The sequence below is a fragment of the Morone saxatilis genome, unplaced genomic scaffold (assembly GCF_004916995.1).
Source record: "Morone saxatilis isolate NCDOM2014 unplaced genomic scaffold, NCSU_SB_2.0 Contig18, whole genome shotgun sequence".
Lineage (NCBI taxonomy): Eukaryota > Metazoa > Chordata > Actinopteri > Moronidae > Morone > Morone saxatilis.
Window position 1 is genome coordinate 6,708,669 of NW_023339740.1, and position 20,376 is coordinate 6,729,044.

General features: G+C 43.5%; 1 protein-coding gene across 6 annotated transcripts; it reads left to right on the plus strand.

The window, feature by feature from the left end:
• Positions 1-527: 527 nt before the first annotated feature.
• On the plus strand, positions 528-20,336 carry dido1 (death inducer-obliterator 1). Of its 6 annotated transcripts, none has more exons than XM_035662549.1 (17): positions 528-660; positions 1,975-2,070; positions 3,364-3,474; positions 3,740-4,850; positions 5,176-5,599; positions 6,161-6,526; positions 8,424-8,643; positions 11,544-12,099; positions 12,186-12,345; positions 12,459-12,575; positions 12,671-12,832; positions 13,169-13,328; positions 13,433-13,943; positions 14,194-14,341; positions 14,454-14,543; positions 14,641-14,836; positions 16,198-20,336. In XM_035662549.1, exons 3-17 carry the CDS (start codon positions 3,393-3,395, stop codon positions 19,737-19,739), a joined length of 7,845 nt encoding a protein of 2,614 aa, XP_035518442.1. In that variant the 5' UTR covers positions 528-660; positions 1,975-2,070; positions 3,364-3,392; the 3' UTR covers positions 19,740-20,336. The 6 variants fall into 6 exon arrangements, with proteins under 6 accessions (XP_035518442.1, XP_035518446.1, XP_035518444.1 ...); XM_035662553.1 differs by having other exon boundaries at positions 12,671-12,784; XM_035662551.1 differs by having other exon boundaries at positions 8,427-8,643.
• Positions 20,337-20,376: the final 40 nt, after the last annotated feature.

Sequence of the window (20,376 nt, forward strand, 5' to 3'; positions counted from 1 at the left end):
GCATTGTTTCAACTGTAGGATTTAAATAGACAACTTTATATTTTAAACTCAAGCTCAGATAATACAATCATGCAAAACACGAACTGTGCCAGGTTGTATCTTATAGTTGTTTCAGAAAAACGTGTTCATGTGTTGGATTGGTTTTGGTATATGTACATTTTATACAACTATATTTTGTCAGCTCCTCACTGTTTTTTTTTAACATGTGTGGCACATTTTAATATTTCAGGACTCCATACATCAGAGGTCCTGAAAAAGAGGTTTATTAGGACTTTAAATACAGACTTGTCCGAGGTCAAAATTCTGCAATGTTGTATCAAATGCAGAAGAACAAGTCAGATAAAAGTCAAGATTTCTTCATCTCACAACTACAATCTCTTACTACTGCACAGTATAATACTACGTTAAAATGCGAAAACAAACGAGTCAACTGTGAACTAAAAACCGTATAAGGCTGCCCACAGGCCAAACAACCCCAGCATTATTGCCTGTGTCTGCTCAGTTTTCCTCCTGACCAGTGGGGGCGCTGTAGACACACTGGGGGTATTGTGTAAACCGTCAGCCATCTGCCGCAGTCAGTTAACGCTAGCTCCAGCGGGAATGGAAAATGGAGGATTGACCGAAGAGCGAGGGCATATCATCGGTATTTCTAGCGCGTAGGTGGGTAGAATGCAACAAATGAAAATATTAGTATTGAAGTGTACTTTAGTTGTTTGTGGGATGCTACCGTGTCTCGGTTGTACTCGAGGCACCGCTGAATAGATGCTCCTGACGTTAGCTCTAACGTTAACGTGTGTACAAACGACGCGGTTACATTTGACTCTGCTCAGTTAGACATGGCTACTGCTACAAAATGAATGTCTCTCATTGTTCAGTGTTGGGTAGTTACGTGTTTAGGTTTCAGGGGCTACCTAAATGTCTACCAGCTACAGGTTGACTGTGTCGTTAGCCTAGCCGTGCTCGTGGTGGCTAACAGCGTTAGCCAAGCCTGCTAACTTAGCTACAAGTGCACGTTTCACACCGCTCGGTGCCTCGTTGTGAAACGAGACGGTAGCGGACGGAAGAACATGCAACGATGTGCTTAACGTTACACAGGGCGTTACCGGGTGAGCCCCACGCAGTAATGCAACACACTTTATATCACTATGGTGTTTCGATAGCGTAACGTTGCGGGTTTGGCAGAAGGTTTTCTCAGCGGCCATCATTGGTGTCGGGTGTGCATCCTTCGTGTCGTAGCTGTTTGTCTGATTTCTCCTGTATATTCCCACTTGATCCATACTCATTTACAGCACATGACCGTATACACGCGAACTGATGCCGGGTTGAGATTGGGATTAAAGCGGTATGTCGTCACTGCATAGAGGCCCCGAGCAGCAGCTACTGGACCTCCAGTATGTGTAACGTTATTACAAGTAAAGCATCACTGCTAACGTGTCAGGAAGGTTATTGTATCGCTTTGTCTGAATGTGTGATTATATGTATTTGATCTTCGTCCCGGGCCCCTCCCACCTTTCATAGCAACAGCCCCCCTCCCCCTCCCCAAACTCACGTGGCACGTAGTCGTGACCACAGGCGCACCATTGGATGGATCCTGTTTAATCACTTTCAGTCTTGGGTTGGATTTTTTATCCGGTGTTGCGCTGAAGCAGATACAGTGATTATGGATTCATTATGGATGCCATTTCCTAGAGATGCATTCAACTACTCAATGAGTTACATTATTCTTAAAGGTTTCTCCCTCACTGTGAATTGTCAGCAGTTCCCTCCTTCATATTTGGCTCTATTATCCATTTGCTGTGACTTTGAATAACGCAGCAGAGTCATCATTGTGCCTTATTAAACCATCAATTTAACGTTTCAACTGAGCACTTGGGCAAATGATAAATACCCTACTTAGTGTTGTTTGTATTATCCAAACAAATCCTCACCGTTGTTGCACTTTGACCCTGACTTGTGTTTTTCTCTATCTGACAGATCCCTTTATCCATGTACCAGGATCGATGATTACTGCTGCGAAGCCTTTGTTTAGTTTGAAGAAGCATTCTGTTACGCATCACTGCTGAACTGCAGGTACAGACATTGGCTGTTTTCATTACCTGCTCTTACGTTAGAGAATAGCAATTTTGTCCCCGGAGAATCTTGAGTGTAGTGCAGGTTTGTTAATTATCATTTGCAGAACGATTTAACAAAGATTTAGCACACTAAATCAACATAAACCATTTCTTTATTGCCTTAGGCCATAACAACCTGTGAGTGCCTAAAATGTCCTGACTCTTATATAACATAGTTTTTTAGTTTTCATCCCAATAAATTAAATTCCAAATTATTCAAATAGCAAACATTACATCTGTCATTTTAAGTTAGAACATGTACGATTTATATTGTAATATTCTACTAAAGTAGTTACTATTCATATATTAAATATATATTAAATTGCAGCATTAGACTATAGAGGTTATGTATATGATGTTCCCACTTTCCGTCACCCTGAGTAGCAAACATGCTACACTCAGCATCTGTCATCATGCATTCTTATGGAAAATACTGCTAAATATAAAAAGCTAACAGATAAAACAATAATCTTACTTTTGATTTTGATTAGGCTGATCAATGTAAAGTGTGATGGCTTACTCTCTTGGTTCTGGACACACGTATACAGTATGTAGTTGTGTCAGTAAACGCATCCATATTTGAATGTCTACATGCTGCTATTGATGGATCAAAATTTGGCAGTTAAAAAAAAAATATCTGAAAAAGACGTATTTTATTCCTTTTACAGAATTGTGAATAAGTTATGTACAGAGTGGGACATTTAGTTACAAATCAACTTCTTATTTCTTCCTGGTGGATAAACTAGACACCGTTTCCAAATGAACTCTAGTTAAAGCCTAGTTTGGCATTTCTGTACTGCAATTTCTTGTTGCTAATTATTCAACATATACACCAATATGATTTATTGCATGAAGCTAATATTGACCGATATGTCGAACACATCATTGTTGATACATATGGCTTTTATGATTTCAAGATACGTGTTTGTGTTCCTCTCATTATTGCATCTGTCCCCATTTGTAGCAGCCATAATGAGGTTGTTTGGCTACACTGTGATGGTAGTGGTATCATGTGAAAAATTTACATCATTGCATACTTTCAATAGAGCTGCCATTACAAAAGATTGTTGAATTTGTACGTATGCAAATAAACGTAAGTGTTATATTTGTAACAGTATTTTGGAGCAATAATGCTATAAGTCACAAATATGGCAGCGCTGCCTAAGGAATAAATACCAGGTGGCTTTCAGTATATGTCATATTATTACCTGAAAAGAGTGACTCATAGCTGGTCTCTTGTGCTCTTCTGTAGTTTGAAAGTAGTGATTGACTCCATCATCTATGGAGGAGAATGTGAGCCCTGAGCTCTCTCTAGCTCCTGAGCCAGAGCAGAGCCAGGACCGTATGGATAGCTGCTCTCAAGGTACCTTGGATGAGCTTTTTTTCCTTCATAATAATACGTTACGTTGTCGTAATACCAGTTGTTGTGTCAGGTTCTATNTTAAAATGTGGGTGAAAATGTAGGGTAAGCAAGGGTCATAACCAAGTCTAACAATCATATTCAAATTTGTTTTAATTCATTTGTACAGTATGCTTGATCACAAAACAATCAGTTTCTTAGCTATGTGTTACTGGTGGTTGCATGCCATCATTTTTGCCCACAGCTTTCTTTGATCGTCTGTTCACAGGTTTTGGAGAAGGGGATAGTGAGCATATAGAACAGTTTCAAACTGAAAGCGAGAATGTGGCCAAAGAGACATTAGAGGAGCCAGATAAATCTTCAAGGGCTGGCAGCGAAGTAAAGAAGACTTGGGCTTTCCGACGGTCCACTGTTGCAAAGAGAGAGATGCCAGTGGAGGCAGCAACCAACAGCCCTGAAAACCGCTGTCCTGTACGTCGCAGTGGCAGGCAGTCTAAGCGTACTGACAAACTAGAGGAATTCCTCTTGACTGCCAAAAGGGGGTCAAGAAGGAGCGCCCCTCCCAGTCTAGAAAGTGGAGATCCTCCTTCCCAAACACCTACTGATGCAGAGACTGCCTCAGAGGCCAGCTTTGACGGTAACGCTGACACCAGGGCTGTAGAGGACAAGGTAGAGTCCCCAGAGAGGCTGACGAGAAGTGGCGCAAAGAAACAGACCCAACGGAAAACCAGAGGTGGCAGACAGGCCCAACGAGGCGGCAGAGTGACGGTCAAAGATGAGGGAAGCTCTGAGAACGAAGAGGACAGCAGAGATGCTGCCATTAAGGACCAGTTACCAGAAAAAAAAGACGAAACAAGTTGTCCCAGTCCTGAAGATGTAGGGAGCACTAATACAGTACAGCCTCAGCCAGAGCAGGACTCTGAAAACATGGGTGTTGAGGAGAAGAACGAACATGGAGATAAAAATGACAGCATGGAAACGGAGAAGGAGACCGACAAAGAGACTGATGAAGACGGCGCAGACAAGCCTGCAGCAATGCTGGTAAAACGAGGTCCAATAAGAACTTACATAAATAAAAAGAAGGTAGTCAATAAAAACACTACGTCCGTTAAAGCTTCTGCTCCTGCCACCACTGCTGTCAAGAGTGACACCAAGCCCAAAGCAACCCCAGCTTCTGAAAAGACACGCAAGGCCCAGACACAAAACGACAATGACGATGAGAATCGTGATGAGGACGACGACGAAGACGATGATGACGACGACGACGACGATGAGAATGACTCTTCGACGTCTTCGTCTTCATCTTCCGTTGATTCTGACGATGGAGGTTACGACCCCAATGCACTTTACTGCATCTGTCGCCAGAAACACAACAAACGGTAATTTGTTATCTATATTTTTTTATCCATTGTTGCTATTATTGGGATCACAATGACTGCAGTGTCTACTTAAAGTGTTAATAATGAAGTCCATCGTACATTTTAATGAGCATATTACCACTTGCTCTTTTGGGCTATATGTAAATATATATGTAAAAATGAAATGTGCTCTCTTTGTCTAGGCTAGTAGCTACAACCACTCTCTGATTCCTCATTGTCATGTTGTAGTCGGGCTCTGCTCGAAAGTATGAGGAAAGCCAGACAGAGTTTTTCTTGAACATTATTTAAAAGAAAGTTGACACTATAAATGTCCTTTGCACACTAGGTTCATGATCTGCTGTGACCGCTGCGAGGAGTGGTTCCACGGAGACTGCGTGGGCATCACAGAGGCCCGCGGGCGCCTGATGGAGAGAAATGGGGAAGACTACATCTGCCCAAATTGCACCGCTAAGAAAAACCAGGTGGTTAGACCCGCCACATCCATCCTCTCTACCAGCGCAGATATCGGAAAGCTCAAAGTTGACGTTGCTCCTTCAACTTCTGGTCTCGCTGCCCTTACCTCTTCTGCAACTGCTGAGAAAACCAGCGGAGCAGACGCCAGTCAGTCAGCTGTTCAGGCTGGGACAGCACCTCCGTCCTCTACATCTGCTGGAACTGAAGAGAAGGTAGCAGAGGACCAGGGCATCAAAGGCAGGATAGAGAAAGCTACTAATCCAACTGGGAAAAAGAAGATAAAGATCTTTCAGCCGGTAGGTTACAGCTGATCTCAACTTTGAATTAATTAATGATTATTAGCCCAGCTATTAAATCATTGTCTGAGTTGCTGTGCCTATTGTTCTGTCTCCCAATACTTTGTCATAGTGCATGTCAAGTATTGTCCTGATAACATTTGTTTCAAAGTTACTATGATGCCACACTCAACTATTTAGTGCTATAAAGAGTTCATACTTGAAAGCCATCTCACTACAGTCACTGTCAAATATTTAAATGTGTGGGAAAAATGGAAATTGTTGTTATTTAGCTGTGATTAGAGTGCAGTGCCCATGACTTCAACTGTTACTGTCTTTTGAGTCTGAATGGGTGTTTTTAGAGAATGCACATTAGGACCCAAAAAGTGGCTCCAGATAAATCTTTGGAGACAAACAGATGGCATAGCATCAGGCATGCTACTACAACTTGAAGCTAAAAGTCGTTCTGCAAAACATAGTACACAATTTTTGTTGCTATAAATAAAATGAGTAGTTAATTCAGAAAGCTGATATTGCATTGCTTGTCATCAGCTGTTAATTGTATTATGTACTGACTTGAAGCAGACTTTACAGCAGCCAGCTGAACCAAAAGCAGACCACAAATCTGCACTGACCGGGGAAAAGAAGGCGGCCCCCACAGCACAGCAGAAAGCACTCCCAGACACAGAGCAGAAAGTGGCGTCAAACGTGGAGGTGAAAACGTCAGCGGACGTGCCAGAGGAGGCCGGGAAGAAGGCTGTGGAGGAGTCTTCCCTTCCTAAGTGTATCGGTCCTGGCTGTGAGAATAACGCCCAGCCAGACTCTGTGTACTGTGGCAACGACTGTATCCTGAGGCACGCCGCTGCGACCATGAAGTCCATCACTGACGTCAAAGAGCCCAAGCAGAAGGAGAAGGCGAGGGCCCAGAAAACCAAGTCTACACCAAAGGTAACTCGGACCACTAGAAATAACACCCTTTACCTGTCAGCAAAAATGTTAATGCTTCACCTAATGTGAAAAGCTGTGCAGGGTAGCAGACGTAATATTCTAGTTATAATATCAGTGATGGCAGTGGAATGTACTTTCTTAGAAGTTGTGTATGACTGCCAAACAATCTCATGTCTTTATCACATTTGAGTAATAGTTTCTTAAAGTGCATTGTGTTGTTCGCTGAAGGGCTTATTGATTGTGTTGTTGGGCATTGAATCCTTGAGTAGATTACATATTCATTCATATGTATGGAACAACTATTACCTAATAACACACTCAAGTGGTATTACAAGCATATGTGGGATTGAGAAAAAGATTTACCTTGGCAGTGTCACGTTTTCTTGCTGTCGCTGCACCCTGATCATTTTAACAATGTCACTATATATCATTAAATATATCATTTAAAATCAAATCTTGCTGATTTAAAACGGTTTAGAAAGCATTGTTGTTGCTCTAAAGTAGTACTCGGAAGTGGAATTGCTTAACAAATGTAACTGGCAGCTGCTAATTTCTAAAGTCGGCACGTTTTGATGTTAAAGCAAAAAGCAAATTTAGTTGGTTAGCAACGGACTCACATTTAACAGGAGCAGATCACAGTGGTAACCTGCAGTGGAGTAGGTTCAGTGACCCGTCTACAGACCAGTCGGGTCATGGAAACAAGGGAGTCATCATTCCCACTGGATCCTTAACTGGACAAAAGCACTGCATGCAGATTAGTGTGACAAGTATTTCAAGCCGTCAAGCAATGCATTTATACGCCCAGAATGATTTGTTTTGCTTTACAAGGTAATTTATTATATCAGTGAAAGAAATACTATGTTGTAGCCCAATAAGGCTGCTGGTAATCTCCAGCCCTAGAGAATGTTCTAGAGGGAGGGTTGTATAAGTTGATCATTTCCCCAGTGCACTCAAACAATGGCAGCTTATTTAACAAAAGAATATCTAAATGAATATGGCTCCTAACACTTTACCTGCAGTGCATTTTGTTTACAGTTGTTATGCACGTTTTCATGCAGTCACATTATCTGCATTTCTGATGTCCTGTATAATTCATATTTATGTCATATTAGGGACATTATAGAGGAGTTAACTATAGGCTTAGAAATGTCAACAGTATAGAACAGCCTGAACGGTATTCTTTCTTTTACTGTCATTGTTTTGTATGGTTTGATTTTTGTGCTTGTGTTTTGCTAACCTAATTTTGCCTCTGCAATAATGAAAATTCCCCACAGGAGTCAGTGGTCTTACCCTGGTGTTAAATGCTCAACTTCTCATGTGTTGCTGTTAGAAGTGATTTGTTAAAATTTGTTACAACCGCTGCCTACTTCATGTGCTTTCATAACTAGATTAAAAAATGCTGAGGGCTTATTTCTCAAATGGGCCTGTGTGAGGTTGAACCTTCCAAGGGCCAGGGAGCGGGTTAAAAGCCTGACAATGTTGAACTTGCTTTGTTATACCGGGCCCACTTTTTAAGAACTTAATGGCTCACTAGCCTAGACCAGTAATGTACTTGCCAAAAGTATTTCACAGAAATATGCCCAGGTTTACAGAAGCTGGGATGCTATAGAGCAACGGGGCTGCCAGTCCAGAGCTTTGAGTAAGCAGAAATGCTATTAATGTACTAGGCACATTATGTGTACGGTGGTTAGAAAGGACAAAAATGGAAAAAAAAGAGAGAACACTTTTGTAAGAGTTAACCAAGGGCAGATTTTCCTGGCACTTAGCAGTGTTTTGTAGAGGGAATCTATTTTTAGAATCCAACATGGCTAAAATAAAACCTTACTGTTTTTAGTTAATCCAACTATGCTCGCTGAGAGCTGTCACTAAAAGGCCTGTTTCTTCCCCGTCCACCCAGAAGAGCGGCGCTGGTTGGAAGAAGACGCAGAAGAAGACCCGGGAGGAGTCAGACAGCGAGGAAGACTACAGCCCCGATCTAGATGAGGATGACGAAGATGAGCATGCTGAGGAACACCCACCCCCGCCAGCCACTGCATCCTGGTCCAGCGACCATAATTACATTGCAGTAACACCAGAAAAGACTACACCCATATCACCAACAGTGTTAAACAAAAAGTGTATGTATCTCTTTGAAGGTCTTGGGCTGTTTTTAAAACCACATTGTTGTTTTTCCCATTATAAATGTGGTTCCTGCCATGCTAACATCATTTAGAAACGATCCGTACGTTTGGGGAAGAACATGAGTGCTCTGGAGATGAACTCAGCTGTATGCTAGACTTAATGATTTGAAGTGTTATTTTGATAATGTAAAGGTTTTGTTACTCAGTGAAATGTTGGCAGCTGTGGAAAAGGTAAGTGTTATTTGTGGCGTTGGGTAAGTATTGAATAATCCAGAATATATTTATTTTGAAAGGGGCACTCCACAGATGGCACTCATCAAGATAATTTTATTAGTCAAGGTGGGCGTACTAAGCCTGTGAACACAGTTGTATAATGTCTTCTGTGGCTCGGGAAGAGCTTTGCAAAGTCATTCTGATGACATCACCAAGGTTATTTCAGCTTGGGCTTTGAAGACTTTCAATTCTTAACAGAAAGCTTGCGTTACAAGCTGAAGGCAGTAGGCTGAAAGATATAGGCTCTAACATGATGCTTATGTATTATGGGAAATGTAGGATCCAGCAGGGTTTTTTCTGGATCTACTACGCATGAGAAGTCGGGATACCTCGGCTTCTGTTGCATCAATCTTGAACATTCTTTTTTTAATATGACTGTTAAGTCTCTCAACTTTTTGGGAGTGCAATTCTAAATCGCTGGAGTACCTCCTAGTTAAACTGCAGGGGTGATGAAAACCTATAAAGGCACATGTGGTAGAGAGGAAAGGAGGGCAATAATCTCAACTTCAGAGCACTGAGCCGATTATGATGCTTTACCATCAGATGTGTGTGAGTGAATGTGTGTGAGTGAGTGAGTGAGTGAGATTTCAAATTACGTGTTTAAGTGTCTCCTGGGTTCATCAACTCAGCTGCTGGACCCATAAAAAAGGTCCTTCCCCTCCCTTTCTCCAGCAGGTAGGTACCTCAGAATTTCCCCATGTTAATGTGGACTGATGAAGCTAACATGGCTCATATTGAGCTGATGACTTCAAGCACCACCAAGGTTTTTTTTTTCTACCGTTCATTTTGTTTTTAACAGGCTGACTTGTTTCAAAGTTGTTGTTTTTTTATTCATATTGAATATGATGCCTCACTATTTAGTGGGGAACTGGCTTTAAAATAAAAGGTGATATAACAGATTTTAGGATGCCTCGATTGATTATGTGAGCAGTGTTGGCTTGCTGTAGGATGTCCTGACCAGTTCAGCTCAAACAAGCGTATGCATCTGATAAATCTACACACACTGTGGAGATGTGACACTCAAGAGCCCCCAGATGGTGAACAGCCAGAGAAGGGAAAGAAGCCGTGCCACCGAGACCAGACCACCTGAAGACAATGCAGTGAAGTTCTGAACGGCCACATCAGAAGATGAAGGCTGAAGACCTGATGCAGAAGAGGGAGACCCTCGCTCAACGCTTTACACACACATTTAGCACCTGATGAGATCTGATATATATTGAGGAGAATGATTGTTGCTATGAAATGTGGACATTTTAGTTTATTTAACTTTTATAAGAGGTCATTGAAGGCACTAGAATGATCTTAATTGATAGTAAGTGTTAATCTGAAGTCAATGCATCATCTTGAGGTCAGGAGATCAGTATGATGATTGTTGTGATTAATAGGATATTATGGCTCATTGATTTGTCCTTTCATAGTCCATATTATGCTGAGTGATACTTTGATTGGTGAGACAACATATCTTCAGAAGATGGTTGACTTTGGTTGCTTTTGGTCTCAATACTGTTGCTCTGCACAATATTATTGTGGTTTATACATCTTAGTAGGTGCATAAGTTTTGCCTCTCCTGTCCAGAGGTGGGGTTAATGCTTCTAACCTGCATGGCACGCTGGCTTGTAGCATGCTACATGGACACAATATATGACACAGTAGCATCAGCAGATGACGGTTTGAAAAGAGTTTTGACAAGTGTGCATTGAAATATAAATTTCGGTGCAAATTGGTTAATATACTTTTCTTTATATGTTTGTGAAGTGAAAAGTTTTTAAGGGATGTAGTATGTGTACCTGCATCATTTATTCAAATGACAGCCATTAATAGGAATTGGGTCTAGTTACTTATGAGGTCAGAGCTCATTACCTCATCAACTTGTGATAGTGGGTAGAGTTTGTAGCTGTGCTCATGAATATGAATTAATCTTTAAATTTACAGTTTAAGAATGAGTAAGTTATGAACTCATTTTCTTTTTATTCTAACCCACATATTCCATGCATGCAATTCTATGGATCATTTATGCTTTAGTAGGCACGGAAACAAGTGGGTTTAACAACATTTTAGCCAGTGAATAACTGGTTGATGTTGCTTGTCTGTCACTTGAAGTGAGAGAATCTGGTTGTTGTAGACTTTGCTTTGCACTAATTGCTGATAGTAAGTTTACAGTAAGAGTTTACACAAGACTCAAGTGCATCACTTCCTTTGCTCCTGTGCAGATTTATAGGTACTGAGCTGTCTTATGGGGGAGGTACTTGTATACTCTTCTCGAAGATCATTGCCACCAAATAATGTTTGGGAAGAAAATACTTATTTCTGCATAAACAGCACACTGTATCTGCCATCCACTGCCACAAATAAAGAGGGGCCTTTTAATTAGCCCAGTTGTCAACTTCGTGTTTATTCCAGAATGTTTATTTTAATGTGTGTCCACACAAATAACAATGTAAATGACATTCATTTTTGGATCAGTTGAGGGAAGGTTTTATTATAAATCTGATTTTGTTTCATTTTCTGATTTGATTTTTTTAAAATTTTCTTTTCTTTTCTTTATTTGCAGTGTAATGTACTATCACACAATAAGGTAAATGCCAGCATATTTTAAAATGTTTGATCTTGTTTTTGGATTCCAGCCCCCCCAAAAGAAGAGAAGCAGAGCGAAAAGGAGCAGAAAGAGAAGGAACCAGTCCCGGCACCTGAGAAACCTTCGTCAGCAACACCAGTCAAAGGAAACAAGAAGGCCCCGGTCACTAAAGCAGCCAAGGTTTCCCCAAAAGGCAAGAAGCCTTCTCTTCAGACTACCAACTCAAAGGCGTCCAAAAAACCTGCCACACCCCTGAGTAAAACCGCAGCAAAGTCCAAGAAACCAGGCCGGTCACCCGTCCATACCCCGTCTCCCTTCCCTCCAGGTCCGATCCACGTCACGGGAGCGCTGAGAGTCACAAAGTCCAACTTTACCATTCCTAAGAAGCAGCCACAACAAAAGGATGCTCCATCCCACAGTCAGTCCTCCTCATCCTCCAGAGTTCCATCGTCTCCAGTTTCTTCAGCTCCCTCCAGCCACTCCTCTTCCTCCAGACCCCCACATCCAGCTGCTTCAGCGCCCCCTGTGTCCCCCATGCCACCTCCACCCAACAATCAGATGAGACAGAACATCCGTCGCTCGCTGACAGACATCCTCTATAAGAGGTAAGAGTCCGACAGAACCCAGTTGAGAATACTTTTGTTTGTAAAATACAACAAGCACTAATAGTTGCTGTGTTCCTTGACACCAGGGTGAGCGACAGTGATGACCTGAAAATGACTGAGAGTGAGGTGGGAAGGCTGGCAGTTGCCATTGAAAAGGAAATGTTTAACCTCTGCCTTAGCACTGACAGCAAGTACAAGAACAAATACAGGTCCCTCATGTTCAACCTGAAAGACCCTAAAAACAAAGTGAGTCAACATAAACATGCTAATGCTTACATTTACAGCCAAGTTCTATATGTAAAGCTACTTATTGTCCCTCATGTTGAGATGTTAAATATTGTGTGGTATGTTTGTCTCAGGGCTTGTTCTACAGGGTGGTGGGCGGTGAGGTTAGTCCCTTCAGACTGGTGAGACTAAGTGCTGAAGAGTTGCTTTCCAAAGAGATATCTGAGTGGAGGAAGCCCGATGCTCCTGAGGTAAATTCCCTTTAACGAAAACACTGAGTTTGTAATAAAACAGACTGTTCTACAGAATGAAAAATGGCTACATTGTCTATGGTTCTCTCCTGCAGGCCCAGTCTCCCAGTTCAAGGACCCATTCGGGGCAGTCCAAACTGGGCAACAGGCATGACTCTGGCTCACATAGCTTTGATATGGAGGATGCTCCACCAACATCTGATGCAGATGTATGTATCTCTACCACCACTTCATCTACTCGCATGGCCTCTGCTGCAGTAAGTGCTAGCATGCTGTCTTTCTTTAGCTTTCACACTTTTCTTTTCACCTTTGCACGACCTTAGTACACAAACCGTTCAAATCTTGCAAAGTAAAGACCATAGCGAAGATATCGCAGGTTTGTTATCTTGCTAACTGTCCTGTTCTTGAATGCAATTTCTTAATTTCTGAAGCTTTGTCTTTCTTCATAATTACTATGCGTTTAACCTACTTGCACTACCTTGCACAAAATACAGTGTGCATTATAAGAATCCAGAATTGCGGCTGTTATGTAAAGGTTCACCTGTTCCAGTTCACCTAAGATTTGATGAAGATCTTCTTTTCTGTGTCCATAGGACCAAGATGAGTCTAGCTCCGCCCCTTCAGCTTCGGCTCAGCCCTCTGCCGAGGGGAACAGTGGCGGCAGCATGCCAGACATTTTCAGTACCATGCTCAAAGACACCACCTCTGAACACAGGACTCACCTCTTTGACCTCAACTGTAAAATATGCACAGGTAAATGAGAGGCTGATATGAAGTGTCAGGCGTTACATTTATCCAGTGGATTAAACATGATTTATTACACAACAGATAACTTTTCTTCTTTTTTTGCCCTCTAGGTCAGAAGATGGAAGATGAGCCTGTAGCTAAGAAAGCCAAACTGGCCAAGAAGCCAGAAACTAAGCTGCCCAGACAAGAGCTGCATTCTTCTAGGTCAGGGGATGTCTCTCCCGCCGGCCAGCCACTGGTCCCCACTGCTTACCAGCACCAAGACCCCATAGCCTACCAACATGCAATCCCTCCATCCTACCAGTCTAACATGGAGCCAGCTGTCCCAGAATCACAGCCACAGCTTTATCAAGAGGACCTCAATATGCTGGCAGCTCCGGCCCCCGCACCCGTCACACCCACCGTGTCCTCTGTGAGCATCACCCGCAGAGACCCACGCATGGCCAGACACAGCTCCGGTGTGACTGTCACCTACACCGCCCCAGAAAAACCCATCAACAACTCAGCAGAAACAGTCCAAGCTCCTGTTAGTGCTCCAGTGGAGGTCGGACCCAAGGCGCCGCTGCCGATGCCACCAGCTCCACCACCTTCAGTAGCTGTGTCCAAAACAACGAAAACAAGGTGCTCAATGTGGTTCCATATATTATCTCTTCCCGTTATAGCTGGGTTTTGTAGCATACTAAGAATTGTTAGTAATATATTTGGTATATTGTGTGCTAAAATTGCATGAGAATTAATGTAACATTTTTAAACAGGTGATACTACAGTAGAGTATGTTCTATTCTTTAAGAATAGCCCTGTATATGATGAACTGTGTATGAGAATGAGACTTGGGTTTTGATCTAAAAGGGAGATGGTTTTGGTTTTACAGTACCTCTGAGCCCCCTCTTGAGGGTGAGACAGCAATCTTCCTCCACGGCCAAGAGAAGATTTGGAAAGGGATTATCAACATGCAGTCGGTGGCTAAGTTTGTGACCAAGGCTTATCTGGTGTCAGGATCCTTTGAACACCTGAAGGAGGTTAGTCATTTTGCAGGCTCAAACTTGCAAACTTCCGTAACTATTGAATGCAAAACTTTTGGGCACACACTTAATCAAAAGCATCATACTTAGTTTTGTCAATGTTATGCAGGATTTGCCAGACACCATTCATGTTGGAGGACGCATATCTCCAAACACAGTGTGGGACTATGTTGGGAAACTGAAAACCTCACTCTCCAAGGTTTGTTTGAAAGAAAAATAAATTGTATGAAAGTGCATGACATCTTTATTTAAAATGACCTCATTTGCATACTTTCTTTTTTTGTCTGTGTTTGCAGGAACTGTGTCTGATCCGTTTCCACCCAGCCACAGAGGAAGAGGAGGTGGCATATGTCTCTCTTTTCTCTTACTTTAGCAGCAGGAAAAGATTTGGTGTGGTGGCTAACAACAACCGTCGCATTAAAGACCTCTATCTCATCCCACTGGGCTCAAAGGATCCATTACCCTCCAAACTCTTACCGTTTGATGGGCCAGGTAAGGATTTAAAGGGATACATCAATATACCTTTGTGGTGACATGAATCTAAAAGTATTTATTTTAATATTTTAGCTGTTAAATTATGTTGTTTTTGTGTCTTCGTCCTGTGGTGAGTATAGTATATAGTGTCAACTTTGTTTTTGAACCCAGGTTGAAATGAGAGCTTTTATTCATGGTACTATTTGTACTGTAGGGGGCACTGACACTCCTTGTTGAGTCTCCCACAGAAGAGTCCTCTATGCATGTCCGTGTTGTCTGCTGTGTATCTGACTTTGTATCACACATTTCTAATAAAGGAAGTTTGCATCGCAGGTTGGTGCTATTTGAGTCCAGTTTCAGCCTTTTGTTTTTTAAGACTTGGCTCATACATAAATACATACATAATTGAACAACGGTGTAATTAATTAATCGCTGTAAGGTAACTTGTCCATTATTTTAAACCTTACTGGTGTTCATGTGATAATATGCTGCAACACTGGAATAAACGTTCTCAAAATGTTCTTAACATGCACTCTTTAATGAAGAACCAGCACTTGTTCTAAACCTTCAACCATTGATTATACAACACTTTTAACAATACCTACATGGCTATTGCTGCTGTGGTAAGTACACAGATTGTCCATTTCTGAGGATGTCAAACATCAGTAGATCTACTCCTGCACATTGTGCGTCAGAAGGAGATTATTGGACGTTTTTTTCTTAATTACATAAGGAGATTCAGAAGAAATAGCACAATTTCAGAACTTGTCTGATGTTTTTGTGACTACGCTGGTTAAGATCCCAAATCAAATTTCTGTGAATTAAACAATAATATAGATCTCTATCTGTTGTAGTCTGTCTTGCAATTGTGTTTTGGCCATTTACAGGTACAGTCCAGATTTTAGTAAATAATTTTTTCAGTGGTTGGTTGCTTATATCTGGCAGTACATCTATATGTCACTGACAACAAATGTTTCTCTGTAGCTGGCATTTACTAATGTCGGCATGTTTATTACTCATGTTTTTGAATTCATCATTACATTTATTGTCTACTGACTATTTGCCGTACTGTAGACATGGAAACGTGCATCATATCACTACCTTTGTTGTATTAAAGGATATGTTTTGGAGTTAGGAGAACTTTGCTTTTATATCTGATAGCATCTTTTGGGCTTCTGGTTCTTTCTGTATGTATCATGGACATTTTTAAAGGCTCTCATTTCACCTGTGTTTTTGTTTCTTTATTACAAAAGTCAGAAATGCTTTATCAAACCTTTTGTAGCATCATATAAATAATGGCAGTCTGTTTTGTGACATTGTATCTGCTAGCTATCTGCATGCAAATCTTTTCTGAGACTCTTGTTTTGTCCTTCTTGCAGGGCTTGAACCAGCTCGTCCAAACCTCCTCTTGGGCCTCCTGATCTGCCAGAAGGACAGAAAGCGAGCTGGTGCACCACTGGAAACTGAAGAAAAACGATCCAAGACTCAGACCAAAGATGCAGATGACAGTGGTCTTCCAAAGCAGTCTCCTTCATTTAGAGCAGAAAGAAGCTCACGACAGAGTCTTGAAATCCCCTTCAGCACAACTCCTCCAGGGTCACCTCCACTCAGCTCCTCTGAGACCTCAAGCAGCACTGTGACCACCTCCTCAGTCCTTTCTTTCTTATCTTCTGTCAAAGCTCCAGCCACATCCACTACCACTGGCAAGGACTCCCCATCTTCTTCCAGCTCTGTTGCTTCCTCTGCAGCAACTGCCACTCCTCTTCAGACCATCCTTAATACTCTTTTTGGGAAGAAAAAGGACTCAGAGGCTTCCAACTCTCCGTCTGATCAGGGTGGGGAACTCTCCGTCCCGGCTGCTACAATGCTAGACCCCATTGTCCGGCAGTTTGCACAGAGTTCTAAAGAAAAACAGGTGGAGGAGGATGAAGATGACCGACCGTACGATCCGGAAGAAGAGTATGACCCCAGTAGGGGCTACAATGTGCCTAAGAAGCCTGTTAAAGTAGTAAGCAAGCCAGAAACCTCTAAGCAACCTGAGGTGGTTGCGAATGAAGGTGATGATGTGGCGTATGACCCAGAGGATGACTCCATTTTTGAGGACGTCAGAACTTCAGCACCAGGTCAAGCTAAGGCTGTTATAGAGTCTATAGCAGATCCACAAAAGATCTTGGAGAGCCTTAAACAGATTGGGGATAAGACATTCCAGAAACAGGGAGAGCAGCAAATCTCATCCACAGTTACACCTGGTGCCTCATTGACACTTCCAGACACACTCTTAACTCAACCTACCAAATCCCTTTTGGCCAATAATCAACTACTGCAGCTTGGCAAAAAGGTTGAGGAACTAGTGAAGTCTTCATCGGTTGCTCCCTTGATCAACCAGAGGAGAGATCCCCGACAGAGCAGGGATCCTCGCCAGGCTACAGCTGGCAGGAAATCAACTGATGAACCCGAGGAGAAAGAGGAGATATCTGCTCTGTTGCCAGATTCCACTCCTTCACAACCTGCGGTTCAAGAGCCTCAGCTGTCTAATGTTGCGGAGCTCCCAGACTCCTCACAAGGCCCAGAGACATCAGTGCCTCAAGAGGAAGTAAAAAGCGAGATGCTACCCTTCATGGAGCCAGACAAGGTGGAGGTGTCAATTCCATTGTTAGGAGAGGAAATGGAACCTGATATGGAGGTGAACTACATGGATGAGGATGAAGTGAAAACTGAGGAAGCTGAGCCAATCAAGGCGGAAACAGAGATGGACAAGTACAGTATTTGGCCAAATGCTGCCAGTATTTTAAAAGTGGGCGAGGACTCAGAGTATGAGGAGAATAGTCAAGATACACCAACCCAAAGTTATTATAATGAGCCTGCAAACACCTCCACAATTACCTCTACAATCCCAGTACTCACTCAGAGCACAGCAATGGTTGACACTCAGTCCCATCACATGCCGCATCTCATGTCAGCTTCAGGCTTCAACAACGAGTACAGACCTCCAGCTGACATCCCCCCACCATCCAACTTCCCCCCGCCCCATCCGATGCAGGGACAAAACATGTTACTGAGGCCACCGCCGATGTCTATGCCACCACCCATGCAAGGTCTTCCTCCAATGTCAGGCCCCCCTCCAATGCAGGGACCTCCTCCACCCATGCATGTTCCTCCCCCTGTACGTGGTCCTCCCCCCATGCAGGCTGACAGCAGCCAGCAATATGGCCCACCGCCGGCTGCATACCCTCCCTATCAGAACCAGTGGCCAGGCACCCAGCCACCCCCACAGCAGCAGCCTCCTCCTGGACAACTTCCTCAGAATATTCTGCCACCTAGAGGACCACCACCACCATTCCCTCCAATGGCCCAGAGAGGCCCTGCTCCTCAAATGTTTGATCCCTCCATTCCCCCTCAGCATATTGGACAGCAAGGTCCCCCTCCAGGCCTTCCCCCACCTCCTGCTTTTGATGGACAGAACAGTTTACCTCCACCAAGATTCACTGGTCCTCCACCACCATTTAATTTCCCTGCAAACAGAGGTCCTCCTCCACCGTTCTCGGGGCCGCCTCTCGCTCACTTTGATAACAGACTCCCTCCTCCGTCCCACTTCCCAGGGCCAAGGGGTCCCCCGCCATCTCAGTATGGTGACCATGGGGCGCAACCACCGATGGTAGACCAACCTCGAGGCCCTGCAGAACAGTATAACAAAGACAATTCTAACTCTTTTAAGCTAAATTTGGACCAGAATCCAAACTCTCTGCGTGTTTTTAAAGACAATCAGGGTCCCCTGCCAGGTCCAGCATACCGGGGACCTCCACCTAACCAGTACGAGGACAGAAGAGGCCCACCTTCCAGTGGCGAAACGAGTGGACAGCACTTCAGTCCACATAATCAGTATGGGAGCTCCAGACCACACTCCTCGCCACCGCATCGAGGATCATTTGATGAGCACAGAGGTCCTCCCCCTCATGAGAATAGACCCCACCCGTCTCAGCGTTTTGGAGGATCAGAGCGGTACCGCTTGGATAGGCACTCTGATGAGGCCAGACCTGTTCGCCACAGTGGGCCACTATTGCCGACTCCCCCAGAGGCTCCCTTAGGTCCCCCAGGTCGCATGGGAGCCCACAGTCCAGACCTGCACAGGGACGACCACTGGCACCGCCACTCTCCTGAAATGAGGAGGCGGACCAGCACCGCCCGAGATGACTCAGAACCCAGCAGCGGAGACCGCTTCAGTCGCTTTGAAGGAGGACACAGAGAACCTGCCACTGTTCCCTCACAACCCTCCGAAGAGAGACCAAGGGGTCTGTCCGAGGACCGCCGAAGGGAAAGAGAGCGGGATGTCCCCCACACTGCCAGGCTGTCATGGGACAGGGGCCAGGGCAAGCGGTGGAGCAGAGAGCGAGAGTGGGATAGAGGTAGAGAAAGGGACCGTGATCAGGAGCGTACCCGAGAAAGAGAGCGCAGCAGAGGGAGGGAGGGTGAGAGGCACAGGGAGACGGAGGGAGAGCGACACAGGGATCAAGACACGGACAAGAGGAGAGACCGGGAGAGAGACAGGGAAAGAGAGAGACCCAGGGATTCTGACAGGAGAGACCACGACCGCGACAGGGGGAGAAACCGTGACCGGGACCGGGAACGTGAGCGAGAACGCGACCGTGAGCGAGAGCGAGAGCGAGACAGAAGACGGGACAGATCCCGAAGCAGGGAGCGTGACCGTGACCGGGACAGGGACCGTGGGAAAGACCGGGGCAGGGACAGAGATAGAGACAGGGAGAGAGAGAGAGAAAGAGACAGGGACAAAGACAAAGACAAAGACAGGGATCGTCGAGACAGGAGCAGAAGCAGAGAAAAGCGAGAGGAGAAAAAGGACAGTAAACATGATAACCCCAAGGAGAGTGACAAAAGTGCAGAACATGACAAGAATATGTCCTAGTATCTGTGTTATGGACACTACATCACTGTTTTGAGAGACATTTAAATCTTTCACCAGTTGAAGTCATCACTGTAAATGTAGATAAACAGTATTTTGTTAAATTTCCACAGTTGTGTTCCTACTATAAAAAAGTTTGACAATGTTTGTATTCTTTTTGTCACTTAAAGGTTTCTAAGTTTGTTTTATCACATTTGACTAACAAAACCCTGAAGGCCATCTAAGTTGCTTGTGTAAAAGATGTATTAGGTAGGCTACTGAGTCCTATTACATGTACCTTCCTCCTGTAAAAGCATTTTTTAAAGAAAACAATAATGTAAGTGATTAACATACCATTTGCAATATGTAAATATGAATGTATTTCTGTATATACTGATGTTTTTAATCATACTTTTCTAAGTAGAGAAATTAAAAGCCATATATCTGAGATGGATAATGTGAAAGTTAAAGCATCACTGTTTACACACAAATGTGTGTTTATATGTCCAGCAGGTTTGAACTTAAAGGCTCCAACTATCTACAGTATACACCCCATCGATGGTTGTTGATGAAATGTCCTGATTTTCTTTCAGCTCAACCAATTAAACCCGTTTGATGACGTGTTTGTCTCTCTTGTTGTAAATAGTTGTTTTCTGGGTGA